The sequence below is a fragment of the Pleurodeles waltl genome, chromosome 2_2 (genome assembly GCF_031143425.1).
Source record: "Pleurodeles waltl isolate 20211129_DDA chromosome 2_2, aPleWal1.hap1.20221129, whole genome shotgun sequence".
Taxonomy (NCBI): Eukaryota; Metazoa; Chordata; class Amphibia; order Caudata; family Salamandridae; genus Pleurodeles; species Pleurodeles waltl.
In genome coordinates, this window is record NC_090439.1 from 29,699,327 (window position 1) to 29,721,105 (window position 21,779).

Genomic DNA, 21,779 nt, shown 5'->3' on the forward strand with positions numbered 1-21,779 from the left:
CACCCACACCATAAAACACACACACACATCCCATAATCCTTTGGAACACCAAATCAATGCCAGCCAACAACTACCATACACTCACTACGCCCACAGACCATAAACACATCACACACAAGTGCACACCACTCACATCACACATAATGGCACCCCCGCTTGACTGACAGGGAGTTGCGGACCATGTTGGACGAAATACTCCGGGTCGAGCCACAGCGGTTTGGAGCACAGGTACAGCAGACATCCATCGCCCGGAAAATGGATCTGTGGCAGAGGATTGTAAATAAGGTCAACGAAGTGGGAAACTATCCACGCACTAAGGATGACATAAGGAAGAGTTGGAATGACCTGCGGAGGAAGGTACGTTCCATGGCATCACAACATCAAATTGCAGTACAGAAGACTGGCGGTGGTCCCCCCCTCCCTCTCTCCTCCACCCAAATACAGCAACTGGGAGGAGAAGGTCTTGGCTATCCTGCACCTGAAGGGCCTCACTGGAGGACTGGACTCTGGAAAGTCACATATACTCCCCTAAGATTTGCCACGGTTGTAATGCATGTCTCACCCTACCCTGGTCACTATCACTAAACACCCTATCCTATACACACACCCCAAACACCCATACCCTTCTCATCTGCATGCCCACACCTCCCCACCAACCCCCAAACCATCCCTGTACGCACAATGACCATCCCTGGCATGTACTGTCGGCTACACTACGTTATCCACAATGCACCATCAATCCCTCAACTAACAATGCATGACACCCATCCCTAAGGGCCCCTGCATGCAGATTACTGGGGAAGTAAGCAAATTAAACAGGTGGCAAGTGCTTGAAGGGATATGACAATGGCAGGATAGGTTGCAGAACACAGGAGAATTACATGCCAATGTTAACAACTATTGCATTAGACACAAATACCACGACTGTTATACAAAGGGACAGTACTGTCAATGCCATATCCCCTATAGCACTACAACTACACCACAAAACAATATTTGTACTACCACACAGGTACCACTGCCCATGCCACCTGCCCTGAGGAGCGAAGAAGTGCCAGTCCACCAGCCGAAGAAAGCCCCAGTGATGACAGTCCAGCTGGATGTCTGGACCCAGATGACTACCCTGGCCCACCCCACAGCCCTGGACACTCATTCCCAAGAAGCCACACCCAGGACACTAATGACTCCCCCCCACCACTCAGCTACCACCATCAGCTGTGGCCCAACGCCCCCACACCAGTGTCACCAGGCCACTGTCTGTCTGCCCACTTGTACAGAGACCAGAGTCACCACCTACTGCCAGGCAGGACGATGAAGGTCCCAGTGCAAGTGGAACTGGGCAACCAGTGCTGGGGACACAAGCACAGGCAGCCAGGGCCACTGGGAGTGTATCAGTGGCCCAGGGGTTGGGTCAAGTAGGGACTCTGCTGCCCATCTCAGAGGTCCTGGGGGCATACCATCACTCCCAGGACAGGATTGGCCAGATCCTGGCCACGTAAACAGAGGCTGCAGGTGGCACACCAGCAGGAAGCCATGGAGCAATGGAAACAACTGAATGCCAGCATGGCCATCATTGCAGGGGTGCTGCTGAGGATGCCCAACATCATGCCTGAGTCCTCCACCCATCAGTAGGCCCCTTCCACCAGCCAGGATACAACCCAGCCCTCAACCTCAGCAGCAGCCAGTGGAATGGTGGCCCTGCCAGAGCACTCACAGACCACCAGCACCCCTTCCCCTGTAGCCCCGGAACCCCCTTCGCAAACGTGGGCGTAGACCCAGACATCCCAGTGATACTGTAGCCAAGACCAAGCCCACCTCCAGCAAGTGACTGCCCTGAACTGTCTCCCTTGTGTGCCTCTGAGCCACATTGTTGACTGTCCACTGCCATAGCTGCATTTACCTATGACCCCATGGACACAGCTACTGTGCTACCAGCAGCTGGGGACATTGCACTGAGTATATTGTTCACCATCTGCCCACTCCCTTGCACTGTATGATCCCTGTTATCTCACTCCTTCAATAAACACTGTTTGAGCACACCAACAGATTTTATTTATTCAAAATGCCTGCTATTGAAAAACATCATTCATAATCAGATATGTACAGATGCATGTAAATGTAGAAGGGATCCTATATCCTGAGAGTGGTAGGCTGAGTTAATGTCAAAGCTTTGGCCAGGAGTGTCCACAAAACATCACCTCTTCCACCATTATGTAGCAATAGCAAAAGGGCAGGCAGCACTTCAACACTGCAACTGAAATCCTACCCAGGGTAGTCAGATTCACAGTGCAACATTTACATGAGACTCATTGGAAGTAGAGCTGAATCAGCCGAGACCACATCTTCCCCCTCTCCTTCTCCATCACTGTCCTCTGTCCCCTGAGGTCCCACGGATGGCAGTGCTCCATCCTCCACTTCCAGTAGTGGAACATGTCTCATAAGGGCCAAATTGTGCAGCCTACAGCAGGCTACTATGATCTGACACCTGGTTTGGGGAGTAGCACAGGGCTCCTCCAGACATGTGCAGGTACCTGAATCTGGCCTTCAGGAGCCCAAAGGTCCTCTCTTCTGGTACGACCATGGGCATCATTGTACAAGGCCTCCCCTCCTCCCCTGTCCTGGGATTCCTCACTGGTGTCAGCAGCCACTGCATGTTAGGATAGTCAGAATCACCTGGGAAGAGGGGGAAAAAGATACCACATGACGCACATAGTAGTACAATGCCAAGCTTGTTTAGTCAGGTAGCACTGCAAAACTGTCACACTCGCCAACTAGCCAGGCTCTGTCTCCCTGTAATTGTGCCATGCTTTGACAGACACTGCTGTTCCTCAAAATGTAGGCATCATGGACTGATCCAGTGAATCTTGCTGCCACCTGTGAGATGCATTGATCTGCAAGAGACCTCACCTCCACATTTATGGAATGGATGTTTTTGCTATTCTGAAACACTTGCTCTGGGGTGTACAAGGGTAATGTGTGTGCCATCAATGGCACCAATCACACGAGGGATGTTGGCAATTGCATAAAAATCAGACTTAACTGTGGTAAAATCTGCCCTTTGTGGAAATTGTATGTAACTCTGGAAGTGTTGCAACAAGGCAGTTACGAAATTTTCCTAGATGTTGCCGAACATTGGTTGTGACACACCGGATGCTAAGCCCACAGTCGCCTGAAAAGAGCCAGTAGCCACAAAATGTAGGACATATAGTACGTGTATTGTTGGAGGGATAGCATAGGGGTTTCGTTTGGCAGGCAGTAGAGCAGACTCCAGTTGGGAACACAGCTCATGAATTGTGGCACAGTTCAGACGATAGATGATGATAATGTGGCGCTCTTCCATGGTAGCCAGGTCAACAAGGGGTCTGTACACTGGTGTAACCTTCCCTCTCCACATTGGTCGAGGGCTATGGTGCAGAAAACCACAATTATGTGTAGAGGCCAACTGTCTGTATACAGTTATCACATACATTCCTACACAACTCTGCGCACACACATTTGTATTAGTGTAGAATGTTGTGGGCAGCCATTGTACACATTAATGACATGTTGAGATGTTGAGATTGGTGTGCCAGGGACATATACACCTGTAGGCTTGGATGGTACCATGCTATTGGACATTGCATGTGTAACCTCACCATTTTGACACTCAGACGTATTACTATTCCGCCATAAACAGTGTCCCTGTACTGTGTATACACAAGTTGACCTTGTAAAATGGCACCTGCCTGTCCCACATGTGGAGGACAGGTGGAAGTGACTTCATTCCGCTGGCATTAGTCGTCATGGTGCTAGGCAGTCAGAACTGCTGTGCAACTCCTCATTGGTTAGCATTGGTGTCTATGGGGAAAAGGAGCCAATTATGATCAGCGCTGGCGGTGACGGTGCACCCTACAGCGGTCATCACCGCCATTTTGTGTAGCCCTTGCCATTTGACTCCTGTACCTCGACGACCAGTACTCCACTGTGTGTGCTGCTATATCCTGCGTCTGGATGTAGAAATGGCATGTGCTACAAGGGAACAGGCCCGGCCTTCACCTCGGAGGATTTGGAGAAGCTTGTGGACATTGTCCTACCCCTGTATGCCAAGCTTTACGGCCGACCAGAGAACCAGGTGACTGGCATTATAGCGTCCTAGGAGTGTGTGCCAATGGAGTTGGATGCATGTGTGTGTGACTGTTGGATGTCCCAATGGATAGGTACAGATACATGTAGTGTTGTATCCCAAGTGTGAATGTGGAAGCTAGACCAACAGTATTATTTTCTATGTGTCTCCCATGCAGGTTAGCGCCCATCGGAAGAAGGGGATGTGGGTAGCCATTGCCAAGGAAGTGCGGACCCTGGGTTCTACAACCGGTGAAGCACCCACTCCGGGAAGCGGTGGGAGGGCCTGAGATGCTAGGCCCAAAAGACCGCAGATACCCAGCTGGAGACAGCCTCCCAACGAGGAAGGTGTGCACGTTGAGCCCTGACCACCCTTCCCCCCCCCCCCCAATGGCCCGCATTCTGGTGGTGGCTAATCTGGCGTTGGATGGGCGCTTGAAGGCAGCACAGCAGCCAACTAGGAGTACCATCACTGTTCTGTTTTTACTTTGTACTGTGTCGCTGGGTACAGTAGGGTGGGTAGCAGGTAGTATCAGGGTCATTGGCGGGTGTGGGCACGCAGCTGGCCCCATGAGTCATATGGATTGTGCAGTTATCTGGGTTTGGGTCAGAATGTGGCCATGTAACGGGCCCTATAGGTTAGCCTGTGGATCTGATGTACCACCTCATCAATTTTTATTTTATTTTTATTTTTGTGGAACTGGATCACTCCCAGATTGTCATGGTCTATCTGTAAGGCAATGTAGGGACTGGATGGTGATGTGGTTGCCAATATACCGTCAGTATGTCAGTGTAGTGTGGGAGCTGGATTTCTTTCCATAGAAGTTAATGGAGTTGGTAATGGTGAGGGATAGTTTTTGGGATGTGCATGACTGCATTTGTGCCTACATCATATGTGTACTGTAATTGACAGCCTGCATCCCTTTCTTTTTCTACCCCACCCTCTGTCAACTTGTCTCCTTGTGTGCATTAGCATCAACAGGCGAAGAAGAAGGGGCACGGGCGAGTGGGGATGCTGCAGCCCACAGGACATAGGTGGCAGGTATCACCGATGCCTAGGGGACCAGTGGGTTGGAGGGCGAGGGGAGCACGAAGGGGGAGGCGAGTACCACTTCTGGTAGTGACTCTGATACCTCCTCTGATGGCAGCTTCCTGGTGGTGAACCCTTCTGGGATCACCGAATCCTTGCCATCTTCCGCCACTCCCGTACCAGCTCCGCCCTCCCAGTAGCTTCCCCCGAGTTGCCCATGCCCGCTCTCCCAGGAGGGTCCCAGATGCAGCAATGCAATGCCTACCTGGAAGGCATTCACTGTGCCATGTCTGGCCTACAGAGATCTTTTCAGGTTCTGGCCTCCTCTTTGAAGGCAGCCAGTGTTCCTGGTCTTTTGTCCCCCTCCCACCACCACTGCCTATTGCAGCAGCCCTCTCCCCTCACACATCCTACCCACTCATGCAGTCAAGCATACATCCAAGACAACACACTAACCTCATTTGACACACAAGCAACACACGTCCCATGACAAGCATGCACACACTTCACATACAGCTGCAAACAAGAAAACATCCACTACCCTACCCCTTCTCCCTGTCACCTCACCACACACAGCCACGTGCATTGCACCCTCAGTCTCTGCTCCTGCCCCATTAGCACAGTCACCACAACAGCAGTCATCCACACATGCACCCCAGACACCACACCTGCACTCACCACGTCAACCTACACGCACACTTGCAGCACACTCACCACACCAACAGACATCACCACATCATCAGTCTACACTGGCTGCCAGCCTTCTCCCACTATTTCTACCCCCCTCTTCCCAATACAGGCGCTCACACTCATCCACTTAACATTCATCCACCAAACATAAGCTGACTCAGCATGCACCTGCATCCACTTGTTGCAAACCTTCACCACCTACAACCACCCCCTCAACCTCCACTCCAAAACTGTGTCTGAAGCTCCTCCACCTGTACCTAAAAAGGTTTACTTTTCCTGTGTTGACGGATTTGAACCTACTGGCCCACCCCGTCTTGTCCCCCAAACATTCCTGTGGCCTCCCCAGATCCAGACCTTCCCCTTCAAGCTCTTCCACAATCCTTTGTTCCCGGTCCCCTGCCCCTTCCCCAGTCAGTAAGAAAATTTGTAGGAGGCCTGATTTCTGCCCCCCCCTCCCAAGCCCACTCCCACTCCTTCCAAGGGCAAGCTGAAACACCCACCCTCCGACTCCTAAGCCCAAGACCCCCCTTTCAAAGCTGAGGCCCCACCCCGCTACCCCCTACCCCTAAAATGAAAATACACATTATTAGGACAAACTAATAAAATTAACTGAAATACCCAAGAATTAAAATGCACGTTGAGTAGGTATTACAAAGTTACAATACATCTTGAGTGGGTATCCAGCCATACTGCAGCTTTGAGAAAAGAGCACACCTTAAAACCATATCCGGTGTGTTCTGTAGTTGCAAGTGATACAGGGCCTTTCTGCATCTGCGATGCCCCAGTGAGTTTAAGAAGAAATTGAAGTGTATGGCTATATATAATTGCAAAAAAACCTGTAAAAGCGATTGCGTATAGGCACCATTGCAAGGACAAGTCAAGGCTGATCTTCCCAAAAAAACAGTTTGACAACAAGGGATTAGAAGCCGCCAAACCGTTCCAGTACTGAGACAGAAAAGGAGGGACCTCTCCCAATCTTTGAGATTTAATGAAAGATATGGAGCAGAATCCGAGCTAGCAAAAGACCTATAAAAAACCAAACACAGTACTTTTCGCTATCTTGGTTTGCAGCCTTCTTTCCTTGCAAAACTCCCAGAAGAGACGCTTTATTCAGAGTTTGTCATCTTTCTTGGTACTCTCAGAATGCATGAATAGGGATTCTAATCCCAACTCCTGACGTGTTCTAAAAATATTACTTAGCCAGGGGACGGCACGCCCTCACTCCAGACTAACACAGTCCAAGATGATGAGTAAAAGAGGGACTAGTCGAACCCTATCTTCAATATATCGCGGGTTTAACTCCCCGTGAATGATGTAGCTGGATGCTGTCTGTGGTAGCTGTAAAAGCCTTTTGAATATACGATTTTTCTCAAGCTGGAGGGGAGAGCTGTTGTGGTATTCCCAAATTCCTGCCCCATACGTAGCGGCCGGGACACATTGTGGTTATATACTTTTACCAGCTCCGGTTGACCCTACTGAGCTTGAACTATGAGCTGGTTAGCTCGGACTGCCAAGAGCCAGAGGAGTTAAAAATGACACCCAGTTAACAAAAGGTTTTTTTACACTGCACAAAGGCTGGCCCTGAATAATAAGCCTTTGAGTATTGATTCTGCCTGGTCCACATGCCATGATCTGCTGACAGTTGCTGTCATTTGTGGCTGTGTTAGAACTACACATAAACTGAACAAAGTGGGCCACAAACACCCAGAAACCGTTGGGGGTCTGGTCTAATAAGACTGTATTGTTGGAGTATAACAGTGTGGGTACCTGGCTATCAGCAACTCTAGGGGTTTCAACTGAACTAGAGGTTAAATAAGAGCAAAGGTTATTTATATAGAAAATAAAAAGTAAAGGGGCGAAAATGCAGCCTTGGCACAGTCTGCATTTACGGCGAAATTCCGGGGACACTACCCCATTGGGTTCAGGTACATATTAGCTACCAAATCAGTGTGCAGATTAGACACCCATATCCAGCGGCCTCAGCCAAAACTTAACTGAATCGAATAATATAAAAAGGTCCATAAAGGCCAGGTACAGAGGGCAGTGCTTAGCATTCACATACTTGTTGACTGTTAAGCTTAGATTTACGCACTGCTCTACTGTGCCCAGCCCTGGACGAAACCCAAATTAGTAGGGGGAAGGAATATCTTACATTTGTAAATCACCTTGCCAGTTATTGTGGCTGTACTGTCCAATAAAGGTATTGGCCAATACCATTTGGGGGACATACAGTGGCCCTTTTTTGAAGATGGGCATGATAGTCGAAAGTTTCCAAGAAAGAGGAAAATGCATATTCAGAGAGCGGTTAAAGACATTAGTAATCAGAGGACCCCAGGTGGTGACATTACATCTTATGAGGTTGACTGGGATCCCGTCAGAGCTGGGCACTTTACCACCTGTGCTCTGACCTATTGCCAGTTCTGCTTAGGATAAAAATGCTGTTATAGGTGGTGCCTTATGTAACCTACTATGTAGAGATTTTAGCAACTCTGCTTTTTCTCTAGATGGATGTTACATTTCAGTAGGGGATTGCCGGGGGGTCTTAAAACTCTAATTCTTTTAATTGTTCCCCAAATCATTTACTGTTTTTGCCCACAGCTGCGGATTCCAGCATTTCCCATTTCCTGATTTTAAGGGGGGTCTTGTATGCGTAGCAAGCAGAATGAACCTCAGCCACAATTCTTGGAGAGGCCACCTTTGCTCGCTTTCGTCGTCAGTTAGCTGGTGAGCATTTCACCTCAAACCATCATGGGTCAGCCCTATCTGCCCACAAGGATTTGATAAGGAATTGTGTAATGGCCAGACTTTAGGTGTCAAATGGAGCTAATACACTGCCACTGGCTGCTGATAAGCAGCTAAGAAATAACCCCTGATATCTGTTCAGAAGCAGGCCCAAGACTGCTGAGGGATCTTTAAGATGCCATACTAACCTTAGCCCATCTGTGGTTTGCTGTGTGTGGGGATGATGGTGGTAGGCCTAGACCTACTAAACTTATAAGGCATTATGGCCCCCCACCCCATTCAGTCAGCACACCCTCTCCATCAATGACAATCTGTATGAGGTTCCTAGGTGCACAGATGTGATCAATAGTAGATGGGCGTCTCTGTCCTCTGAATGAAGGCAGAAGATGCCCCGCTCCCCCTTAGAGCATCATCTAGGTCAGTCAGGTCATGTTCGGCCAAATATAATCTTTCCAACTCAATTCCCCTTGCATTACTAAGTTCTTCCATGGGTTCCCCCTCCTGAGTCCCCTCCACCCACGTTGGTCCTAACAGTTTGGTGTTAAATCACCACATAGCATGTAGGCAAACTGCGTCTTACCACCCTTAAGGGACTGCCATTCAGAAAGAAAATGAAACAACTGTAAAAAAGAGTACATAAATGATTTAACAAAATCATTGTTATACAAATTGACTAAATAAAAGGTAAACCAGGAAAAAGTGTCCTTATTCTGTAGCACTGGAAAAGCTGCAGACCCAAAGCCAATACGTGTAACGTCTACACTAAAATTAATAGGAACCCAAAAAGCAAGACCTCCCATAGCCCTTCCGTGAGGAGGAGGAGTTGCTTCGCTATAAGTGGCATAGCCGTCAACTGAAATGGAAGAAGTGGCCCAAGTCTCCTGCAGGACGCTAATGTCATACTTGTCAATAAAAGCCCACCAATCTGACTTATTTAGTTTACCTTTAAGACCTGCTACATTCCAGTGTAGAAGAGAATATTTACGAGTTACATTAGGGCCAGCAGTTTCGCCCTGGGGAGGATGGGGCGGCGGAGGGGCAGGGGGAGAGGGCGGGGGTAGGGCTTTGGTCAGTATCTGTGGCAGTAGGAAAGACTTCCACTGTTGAGTTAATCGATATGTGCAAGTGCGCCAAATCTGTTAGCTATAGAGGTGGCGGGCCGTAATAGAAGGCCCTAGGAGGTACGCCAATGGTATTAAAATCAAATAGGTTAAGCTGAGCCAAATGCTGATGATCGCAACTAAGTTTAGATTGACTGGTAGGAACTTCTGAAGGGCAAGCACTTTTCTGGAAGTGGCGAATCAGGGTTTATAAAAATAGCCCAAGGGAACCTCAAGTCAAGGGACGTGTGTGGGACAAGCAAAAAGTTGCAGGCTTAAAACTGAAATCGGACATTTATGTTAACACAATCACTTGCAGGGTATCCAGAGTCAGAACCAATCCAGGCAAACCTACACACCATTAAAATGTCTCTTGTGTGGATCATTGGGAAACCTTTATGCAGCACAAGCCAGTCCAAGGATTTATTAAGAGCCTCTTTGTAAAGTTCAACCGAGGGAACCACAATAAGTACTACCGTGTACGGGTTACAGCAGGCAGGAGATTTACTATGACTCTTTTGGGACATGGTCCATGCACTGAGGAGCCATTCGGCTGTATTGAAGCTATGATGGCCATATGGAGAAACGTAGCTCCTGTAGCCGCTGGTCCTCCTCCACTTGTATCTCAAGACTCAGTCCTATTTGGCCGGCTTGCTGTTCGATTCGTGCATAGGTACGCCTCCCACACCAGTTCCCTTTTGAGCCACAGGAGACTCTTTAGGAGGCAGGCTCGGGTTCAGGTGTGCTGAAAAAATAGGATGACTAACAGTGCTATTAGAGGCAAAGGGAGTTTAACAAAGGGACAACAAGGTTGATGCAAACTTGGCTTCCAAAGCTTTTAAACGATAACCAGAGGTGAATGTTCCGATTTAAGCCATGATCTGAGTCGCTCAAAATAGCCCTCCATTAAATGAATCATGGTGTCACTAGACAGTTGCTTGCCGCCCCACCTCTCAGCCGCCCCCCCCCCCCCCACACACTCCCTCCTCCAAAAGAGTACGCACCTTGAAAAATATGTCTTACCCCTGAATCAGCAGTCCGTAAAGGTCCAGTTGGAAAGCCTCCTGGCTAACATCAACAATTTCAGCATTATCTGCCTTGTTAGAGTGCTTATGGTGGACAGTTCGCTTAGGTCTTCTTTGGGGTGCAACAGTTGACTATGTGCTCCCTAAGAATAAGGAGCTCAACACCTTCGTCAGGATTGGAGGTGTTGGCGGGGAGGTGGGACATCTAAACAAGATGTGGGAGATGGAGCCAGCAGTCTAAGTCCTGCGCCACCACACTGACTGCTACTGGTGCCTAAGGAAAGCCTCCTCTCTCTGAGTGCAATTTCTATGCTGATGTCATTTACAGCACGCTCCTGCGTGCAATCAAGGGGTGTAATTTTAAAATGTGGAGTAATGGACCTGCTGCCAGTGTCTTTTTTTTTTCCCATGATGGTTGAAAGCTGATAGTTGGCTAAGCAAGTTCGATAATGATAGACACCACTTTCACAGAGGCTTACCAGAAAGACTGTGCATTTGAGTCCATTGCACCGAGAGAAGAGGCCCGGCTGATGACTGGCGAAGAAGGGCCTGGTCTTAATCCGGTCTTTGTCTGTGTGTGCATGCTGCGGATCTCATCTGGCTCTTTTGAGCGCTTGACCACCGGCCCCGCCTCTCCACTCAGAAGTCTGGGGGATATAGTCCCACCCCAGACACAGCCAACTGCAACAAAGTTCAGGCAGGAAAAGCAGCAAAAACACACCTGCTCTGTGGGAATCCTCTGGTGCTTTTGAGTTCTTGACCACAGGCCTGCCTCTCTACAAGGATGTCTGGGGGACGCAGTCCCACCCCAGACACAGCTAGCTGCAACAAAGTTCAGGCAGGGAATTCAGTGAATACACACCCTTACTAAATGTAATAGGGTTAACCAGTGTTAGTCTGTGGGAGGTCATCCTTGCTACATTGAAAAACAACTGGAAATATTTCACTGCTAGGACATGTAAAACATTAACTGTGAATGTCCTTTTTTTTAAAATACCATCCGCTGTGCCCTATGGGCTTTTAAAGCCTACCTTTTATGCATGGCAAATGGTTTAATTTTGCCAGGTCGAAATGTTAATTTTAAACTGTACATTTAGATCGCAGTGGCAGGTGGGCCCATATTTTACAGGACTACTTTAGTGGGTGGACCTATGAGTGCTGCAGCCCACTGGTAGCATTTAACTTAGAAGCCCTAGGTACATGTACCGTAAATTAAAGGTGATAATCATGTGTATGCCTGTTTTATCATGTGTAAAAGGGAGCGCACAAGCACTTAACATCTGGTTAGCAGGGGTAAAGTGCACAGTCCTTTAGCTAACACAAATTGGTTCAGCAACAGAAGTCAAATATCTGGGGTGCCCCGGTAGAAAGGACACATTTCCAACACTAATACTTTAATTTGCTGAAGCTTTTATCTTTCCATTCTTTAAACTTTTTTTCATTTTTGTAGCTAATCTAATGTGTTTACTATGTCTTTAGGTTTCAGAAGTGCATACCACTATAGTATTTTTTCTTTGTGCCAATAAGAATTCAATCTTCCAGTGAAGAGCATTAAAAGTAAAGACTTTCTATACATCTTAGTAGACCTGGCTGCTAGTACGCTGGTGTGCTGGGCATTAGTTTTTATGTCAAACTAATATCTCAAAACTAAGTAGCAAACTAAAAGTGGCAGCCATGTACTTGCACTACAAATTTTCCATTTAAAAAATGCTGATGAGCCGTTTAAGTGTATTATAATTGTTTGTGAAAGGGACGAACAAATCACGCCAACATTCAAATTGTAGGCATTTGCAATGTTGCACTATCATTTAACACTTTATAACTTTCGGCATGAGACAAAATAAAACTCCACCAAATGGGCTCCCAAAGTACAGTTGAAATAAATAGTAGTCATTTATACTTTGATATAAAAAATAAAATAATCCACGCTTATAACCTGATTTGTCACTGAAGATACATTTTAGTTAGTTTGAACAATGTGTAAAGGATTTGTGCAGACCCTCAAAGTGAATATAGACAAAAAGTAAAATGGACAACACATTGCCCCATGCTATGTGATCAATTAAAGTTTAACATGCCATTGAGTACTGTATTGGTGTGTAATTCACCAACAACTTCGTAGCAGATGCCTCCATGTTTTGTAGAGCACTTCTTGGGCCTCAAATGCATTTTACTTGGCTGGTAATAGTATCTCCCAAAATTTGGTTTGCCGGAGACTGCTTGGTTCATAATAGAGGGGAAAGTGCAATTTGTTGCATTATTATTTTCGTAGAATTATTTGAGTTTTGTGTTTCTTAGATAAAATAGCTGCCTTCTTTCAGAGAGCTTTCCTTTTACTCACAGGGACTAGGTACGGAGAGCTTGCTGCAGAACGTAAGAGGCAGACTTTAGGGATGACTACTGATGTAGAGCTGAGAATATTTTCGAGCTTTTGCTAATTTGAGTAGTAATGGTTCAAGGATTATATTTGTATTATTCACTCTTCAGAGCCCTTCATTTGGGTTTCTGAAACGGACACCTTCCCTTGCTTGCTGACATTAAATGCCCTTCATATCCAATCCTTATTAAATTTAGATCAAGGATTTTCCTCTATGGAACACACTTAGTGCATGCTCTCTCTATTTTGTGTAATTCTTACTAATGTTGTATTTTCTCTCGTTTTAAATGTTGGCTTATGCATTAAGTCTGTAACAATGATGACTAAATTTAGTACTTACCAAGATGAATAGTTTGATTTGAATTAATTTTAATTAAAACCTTTTAAACCCACACCAAATCTCTGTTGTTTCCTGTGAAACCCCAATTGGACTTCAGTGTGCATGGTAACTGATGTGAATGATTGTTCCTTATCTGTCCTTGTTGACTAACAAAGATCAATATGGCTAATGGCTGGGTTTATTTAATGATTATACTCGATAATTGAGATACAAGAATTCCTGCTCTGGCAACTGCTGCTTTTGATCAGTGGAATGAAAGTGCACTTGCACTCAGTGCACACTTATGTCTGGGCAAATGTCTTGAATATGTACACTCACGCTTGTGGAAATGGCCTGGCATGTGAGTAAATAGGAATTTTTTATTTTTCGTACGTGCTCCTGGAAACCTATGGATCAGATGTAGTAGGAATCACATGAGAGTTAGTGTCAGTCTCTCCCTTTTTTTTGTGTTTCAATTCTGGGATCCGAATGTAGTCATAACCTTTTTTTGCTCACCTGCTGTCTCAAGGAGGAGTTATATGCTGTAACGCTTCTCAAATCTTTGGATTGGGATTTAGTTTTTCTTTAGTCTTTGAACAGAGCAGTGCACTTGTCCTTAATATCAAGCTTGTTCTAGTAGCACTCAAGAATCAAACCTCTGCAAACTACTGAGTGCTGAGATCACTTAAAACATAGCCACAGGATTAAGGATACCAGCATGATACGCAAGAAAGAGATTGAGAGGACTGAGGGTTGGGTGCAAGAGCCGTTGTCTTCAATAGCCATCCAGATTAAGGGAGGTTGTTGCTAAGGTCGAAAACGTGCTTGAAAAGAAGCATCTTCGGTTTCTCATGAAGCAGCAGGAGGTGAATATGAAAGGTTTGAAGATTAGATGAGAAGGATTCTAGGGAAGTTTGCGCAGCATATTATAACTTGCTAGGTGAAGTTGCCTACTTTGCTCTTGGAACTCTATCCTATGTGACTGTATTAAAATTGTATTATGGGTCCTGCTGAATGGCACGTTCACTGATTCCATCTGTTGTAATGCCAAAATATTAGAATTCTAGTTATGTATCCTAAGAGTTACACACTGTAAGAATCATTTGTCTAATCTTACTCCTTCGTTTTTTGTTTTTTAGGTTGTCCTTTGTATATCTGTTGATGTATCCAAAGAGTACAGACAAGTTGAAAATGTCATGAAACAGGTGGGACTACATTTCCCTTTTTTTAGGATTGTGTTGCTCTTCATTTGGTATCTTCAAAATGGTACTATTTCCGCTTGGTTTTGAACTTTCATTCTTCAATTGATTTAGAGATGGAACAGCTTTAATGACTTTTCAGGACACTGACCCGAGTTTTCTCCACGGGTCACCTCCACAGTGTGTTGTGTATAGAAACACAGAAATGTGTTCTCGTAGAGGGACTTGGATGAGAGTACAAAGGATGCCTTTACCACGGATATGCCTTTACCACAGATATGCCTTTGCTTCACATTCCTTTACCACCCAAACTCCCACTTTAAAAAAATTATAATGAACCATACCACCCAGTACCCTTACCCACCCCAAACCCTAAAAAATACCCTTACCACCATATACCCTTACCCATCCTAAACCCTAAGTATACCATTACCACCCTATACCCCTGCTCAACCCTAAAAATACCCCTTAGCCCCCTATACCCTACCCATCCCATACCATAAAACATCTTTACCCCTTATAACCTACCCACAGCTAAACCCTTAAAAATACCCTTACCACCTCATACTCCTGCCCACACCAAACATTAAAATTGCCGTTGCTACCCAATACCCACCCCTAAATCCTCATCTATATATATTGATACTTGAATAAACTTACCTTGCTTGGTAAAGGCATTGTGTTGAAATGCCTCAGTTTTAAAGGTTGCTACCCATTATGAACTGTGCCTTCATTGTAACTTTAAGCTGATAAATAGACAAAGCATCTCTTGATAGAATTATAGCTCTGTTCGAAACATTATCGTGATTGCCAGTGTCTCGCTTGGTGAAAAAGTTCCACCACATGCCGTATACCCTCAGCTCTTAGGGTGTTACTTGGAGAGTAGTTCATATCAGGGATACAGAAAGTCGCATGAAAGCACAATACTGCATGCAGGGATGATCACAAAACTCATCCTTTACCTTTGCCCTCTGCTTTAGCACAGAGCAGCATCTGTAGGGTACACAGCACATTTTGGGGGTGTCTCTTGTCCATTTGCTGTTAGATATGGGGGCATTCATGCTCCGTGTGACCCTCAAAGCACACTCCTACTTTATTTAGGAATATGTTTATTTGTGTTTCCAATGTGGAAGCAGCCATGTCAAACGGCTTGAACTATGTTCAGGAATTGATCATGGCCAACTCCAGCCCAGACACTCAGGTAACATCTTTTTCCTGCCTTTACCCCTGTGTTAATGGGTGTGTAATATCTGCATATTTTAACAGTTGCAAGTGAAATTTGTAGTCAAACACTTGCATGTCCTGAGTCCCTGAATCAGTAGTTGGGATTTCCACCCATAAATGCAAAAAATTGCTAGCTGAAGTCAAAGATGTGCTAATTATTTTTCTGAATGAATTTATTATTATTATTTAACATCTGACTAAATGGCTGTACAAGTAGGCCTAGGTGGAATATAATTTTTGCCGCCATATTTCATATTGTGCTTATGATGCTAAATTCAAGGGAGGCTCCTCTGCTATGGCAGAGCAGCATCACCCCTCTACCCCCACCCACCCACCAGCAGCAGCTGAAAAACCTTTTATAGTAAAAACATGATAAACTCAATTTATTAGGTTTTTACTATAAATGGGGCGGGCCATTGGCGTGACCGGGACAGAGGGGGAGTGCACAGCACTCAACTCGGTGCGCATGTATGTTTGGCTAGCCATATCAGGCAATGTGTTGCTGGGCTGGAGAGAGCAAGCACATGCTCCCATTCTGCCAGGGAGCATCCTGGCTGGGCGCTCATAGCCAATCCTAATGCTGCTCTGAGCAGCATCAGGATTGGCCGCAGGGCAGGCTAGGAGCCTGTGGTTGCAAGGCAAGATGGAGCGATGCGGCGGTGCTGAAAAAAGGTACGTTTTATTTTTGTAATCATTAAATATGTTTTTGGGTCCCCCCCTCCCCCCTCGCCACGCACCGCTCTGCCACTTTTCCCCTCCCGCGCCTGGCTAAATTACATCATTGCACTGCATTTGCAGCAAATTAATAGCTCAGACACTATGTGAACAACCAGAACGTAAGTGGCTGTTCCCCCCCCCCCCCCCTTGCATGTAATGCCATGGCTGTAGATGCTTTTTCGTGTTATATAGAGCAACTTCATTTGCGTTTCACATAATGGGTATAATTATGCTTAATTTTCTCAAAATTGTATGCAGTTGCATGAAAGCAAATTACCCGAATTTCACACACCTCTGTGCAAGATAGTTGGATAGTAAACTACCCCTATTCAATGCTCTATCACTGCCGATGCTTCACATCCATTTCTTAAATGTATTCGTTGTATGGCTGGAAATTCTCAGTCTAAATTAGTCTTGGGGGGCATGTCAGCCGTTACTGAAGATGCTATTATAAATGCCCATTTCGTATTAGCGGTCAGTGGCAAATATAAGGCAGCAAGATATGTTTTCTTTGTACCCTTAGAGGTTTGAATTTCCCGAATGTTAGTGAAGTACATATACATACATAGTTGCAAATGTATGTCATTGAGTGGAAGAGGAACTGCATGGTGATCTCGCACTTTCAATTACTAGAGTGCGAGGCTGCACTATTACTGCACAGACACATTGAATTGATTATTGTTAAAGATCCCAGCCCCTAGTCTGGCAGGTGAAGTGTTTGGTGTACTCAACAGTTTTGAGACACCTCTGTCTCAGACGGTGCCATACTGGTCTGTCTTTTTTTTCTTTTGCATTTTTCTTCTTTTTTCCTGCTAAAGCATCATTGCTAACAAAACAAAGCAGCTTTATTATGTGTTATTTATCATTGTACAGCCTCCTCATAAGTGTAATAAGCATGAGAGCACGTCCATGTGTACCCCCGCAAGCGTCCCAAAAAGTGAGTGATGTTAAAATATCCAGCATCCTAGAGTCCGAAGAAAGCAAAAACACTTGCATGAGAATTTCCCAGTAACTTTGAGTACTTTGTGTTCTGGACAAATTTTATCCCCCTCATCGAAGAAAAAAACTAACTTTTAGCATATTTTGCTCCAACATAAACTTGATCCTTGTCAGGCTTTACAAGAAGGTTCTATGCCACAGATCACTGTGGTACCACATTCACACGTGGGGCATGCAGTGTCAGCTTGCCGTCACCTATGTAGTATTTGCCTGCGGTGACAAAGAGCCAGGCCTGTACTGCTTCAGCCCTTGCATTCAGATCACTGCCTTGATTTTGAAGATTCGGTAGCAATGCAAGGCTGCAACACTTCAATGAACACATGACTCACTGACCAAAGACGAGGGCCATGCTCTACTTGCAGTGTTTGCTAATTAGTGTGCAAAATTCTTGCCTCCAGAAACATTCCTTCTTTTTTTATTTTTCTTTTATAAAATAAATATTCTGTTTAAAAATCCATTGATAATTATGTTTTTAGGCTCAAGAAAAACTGGGGCCAGTCGACATGCTTGTAAACTGTGCTGGTCTGGCGATTGCTGGGAACTTTGAAAATATCGCCATTGATAATTTTGCAGTAAGTTTTAAAGTTTGTTACTATAAGCTGTGTATGATCAATATTGAAAATGTTAATGTTTTACTTTTTATTTATATTGTATTATATGTTGAAAATATGAACACCTGCAGGCCATGGATTGGCATATATATCAGTGAATGACACTTGCCACGCATTCTAGTTCAGCTGCTGGTCTGTCTGCCTGAACAAAAGCTTCTATGTCTTCAGAATTTTAAAGTTGCTGTTCACTAGCATTTGTCTTATTGCCTCCTCTAAGTTCAAATAATCCATGACACTTACCAAGCTCATCAGGTCTGGCGTAGTGAGCTGATGGTGTTCAGAAGTGTGTCCAGAGAACCGTGTAAAAGAATAATAGGCAGAAGACTGATCACTTCAGCCTGTGGTGCAACCCAGCTTAGCACAGACACCCTATACCATATTGGTTGTATAACTCACCCTCTAACCGATGCACGATCGGTCCATGTCCAAGCTGGCTGGGTTGCTTATGTGTGGTTTAAGTGTGGTTGAAATTGCAATTATGTTGACAGCCTTCACTTAACATGAAAATTGAGTTGTCCAGTGGACAAAGATTGCAGTGTTTTGACTGACCAGTTTTTAAATCGGTTATATAGAACTCTAAATCTTTGGAGCAAAGGTTATGGTAGAACTATACTAAAGTGAGAGGGATGCTGGAATTGCAATATATCAGCGTATTTGTTAAATCACACACATTACCCGTGTCTTATCCAGGTGTCTGGTTGACACCTGTTCGGTATAAGTCAATAAGGACGCTCAATGAAGGACCACACGCCAATTATAAATACAATTGAGCTTTACTAGAATTGCAGGTAAAATGTAAGCATTTAGCACATTAACAATATTAGAATAAGAATAGCAATGAAAAGCATCTATTTATATATATATATATATATATATATATATATATATATATATATATATATATATATATATATATAGGCAAAGAATTAATTGACAGATATGTTTTGATTAACTGTACACTAAAATGCATTGCACTACGATATTCAGGAAGCAGAATATAAATGAGTTGAATACTTCAGATAAGCTTTGATTTACTGCACACCAAAATGCATGTTTCAATTACTGCAGCAGGCTCTCACTGCGATGTTCAGGAGGCAATATATAAACTAACTAAATACTTCTGATAAGCTTTGATTTACTGGACACCTAAATGCATGTTTCAGTTATTGCAGCAGTTCACACTAATAGGTTTAGAAAGCAAAATAAAAACGAGCTGAATACTTCAGGTTATAAACACAATGCAGGCATAAATAATCAGTCATAATAATAGAGCAGAGAAACAAAGTTGTTTTATCCCTGTGTGGAAACTTAACTTAATCCACGACATGCTGGGGAGCCCTCTACCGCCTGCTTGGACCTCTCTCCCCCTCAAGCACCACGAGCAAACAGGGAGGCAGCGCTGGGCCATAGCAGCTTCCACAATTCCATCTGCGAGCTTCCAAATCCCTCACCCACAGTTCAGTGCTTAAATAACTCGAAGCTCGGATTCTATCTCATTCTGGCATTTTCTAGCTATGTTATCAGTACTTGGCTGCTCTGCTCTGCTCCAGCCTTTGTTTTCATTCCATCTTCTCCCTGTACACTCGTTCTCAAGGTTGAGACGGAGTCTTCTACACAAACAAGCGTGAAAATAATATCATGAACTTTTCCACGATGTTTGGGAGGGGGTTTCAACAGGCATTACGCTCATCTACACTGCTCAAGCTAATTAACCCTTTGCGTTACAATGTCTTCCGCATCGTTCTCTAATACTGAACAACCCGTAATTGGGGTGGATCACTATGTCCCCTGATGTGTCTACCATTTGTAGGCTCAGAGCAGCCTTCGGTCTAATGTCATTCTTTTTCAAATCCACCACAGAAGTTTCAGCCCCTTTGTCAAAAGCAGTTGAAGTTTAAGATGAGACCCGTGTGCTTGCTGATGGCCAAAGGAGTCAAGGGACAACAACTTAAAGATTGGTGTAATACCATGACCAGAGGCTTTAGGATTTTTTTTTTTATTTCCTTGTGGGGGATATTGATCTTTTGGGACCCCAGATTATAGCTAAAATAGAACTGTGATATAAATGTGGTGAGAGTGAATGTTAGAGGGAGTGCACTTGGGGATAGCAGGAGGAAAGAGACCTTTCTTTATTCCCACTCTAATGAGCACCATTTTCAGGAAAATAATGACTTATTATGCACAGAGTTGGTCAGATTGGCTAATTTCTTAGGTAGTGTTAAAGTTGCAATTTGAAGGATTGCTCTTCGGGTTTGACAGCCATATTAATTGTATTAAATTAGTGAATGTGACTATTTTTTAATGTTTTCTTTATATATCTTCAGATCCTGTTTAAATATTAAATACCAATTTCGAGGCTAGGTTATCATTTTTTTCCTCTCAGTTTCTGTTCTATTTAGTGCAGTATTTTTGCGTTTCTCAGTTGTTCAGTGAACCAAGGTGCCTGTTTCTGCCCAGAGGTAGGTATTTTAGAGGTAACTGGGCAAACATTTCAGTTGTGTTTAAAAGGCAGCTGTGGAAGGCTTCGTTTTTGTGTGAGGCCGAGCTCTGTTATATCAATTGGGTGTTAATAAAGCAATCAGATTAGACTTCTTCCATTTATGACGAATCCTGTAATCTTTTTTGCTGTTAGACATGTTTGTGAGAGAGAAACTGAACATTGAATAGTAGGATGGTCTGACCAGATATAAGGTACAGTTTGACAATTATTGTCTGTATCGGAGGTCCATATGTGTGTACCCTTTATCATGGGGTGGCTCTAGAATGTTTTGGGACTCAGTTAAAGATGTTAATGTCATAGAGCTCTTTGGCTTTAGTGTCTGACAATAGGTCGCTGTGAAAAATTGGGTTGTTGTAACCTTGATCAAGCAAGAGCCACAAACCCTGTCAGGATGAACCACAAAAGTCTCTAAATTAACCTGTGCTTAACCTTGATACAAAGGTAATTAGGGTTAACTTCGACTTAGGCTTAATTTAGAAGCTATGTATAAAGTATTTCTGAAGCATGCAAACAGTAAAAGAATGAAAACACAACAAAAGGGAAAATCCTGTACCAATTTAGCAAAATGGAGTACATTTTAATAAATTATTTGGCACCAAAACGACAAATCTAATCAGTAGAGCAAGAGCTATGAATTATTTCCAGTTTTTGTTAAAAACTAGAGCCTAAAAGATCAAAACTCCAGCTGCAGACATTTAGCTGCAAGGCCATGTTAAAGTAGTAAAATATGGCTAACCTTGATAGAGCATGGGTCGAATACAAGTAGTGGATTTGATCCGGTTGGCAGTTACCTTTTGGAATTTTGTGGAAAAATGTCTGGGAAGGTAAAGCTGAGCGAGGCAAGGTAGCAGACAGTGTCTGGGTAGGAGGCATCTTCATCTGGGAGCTACTGGATGAAGTCATGGTTAAGATTTCTACATTCGGAATTAGTCTCTTTATTTATTTATATATATATATATATATATATATATATATATATATATATATATTTTTTTTATTTTATTTATTTTTTTAAAAAATTTGGAAGTTGAAAATCTCCAGTGGTTGAAGCTGTAGCTGACGAGAGCTCCACAATGCCAGATACCCCTTCTGTGAATGACCGCTTAACAGGATGTGCTGCTGCGGAGAAGAACATAGGAAGAGCT

General features: G+C 44.4%; 1 protein-coding gene across 1 annotated transcript in view; it reads left to right on the top strand.

The window, feature by feature from the left end:
* The window catches only part of KDSR (3-ketodihydrosphingosine reductase), a 281,528-nt gene that overhangs the window by 109,057 nt on the left and 150,692 nt on the right, over positions 1–21,779 (top strand). The window contains exons 4-5 of the mRNA XM_069219441.1: positions 14,524–14,589; positions 18,000–18,095. Of these exons, the coding sequence (XP_069075542.1) occupies positions 14,524–14,589; positions 18,000–18,095 (162 nt within the window). The remainder of the gene's footprint in view (positions 1–14,523; positions 14,590–17,999; positions 18,096–21,779) is intronic.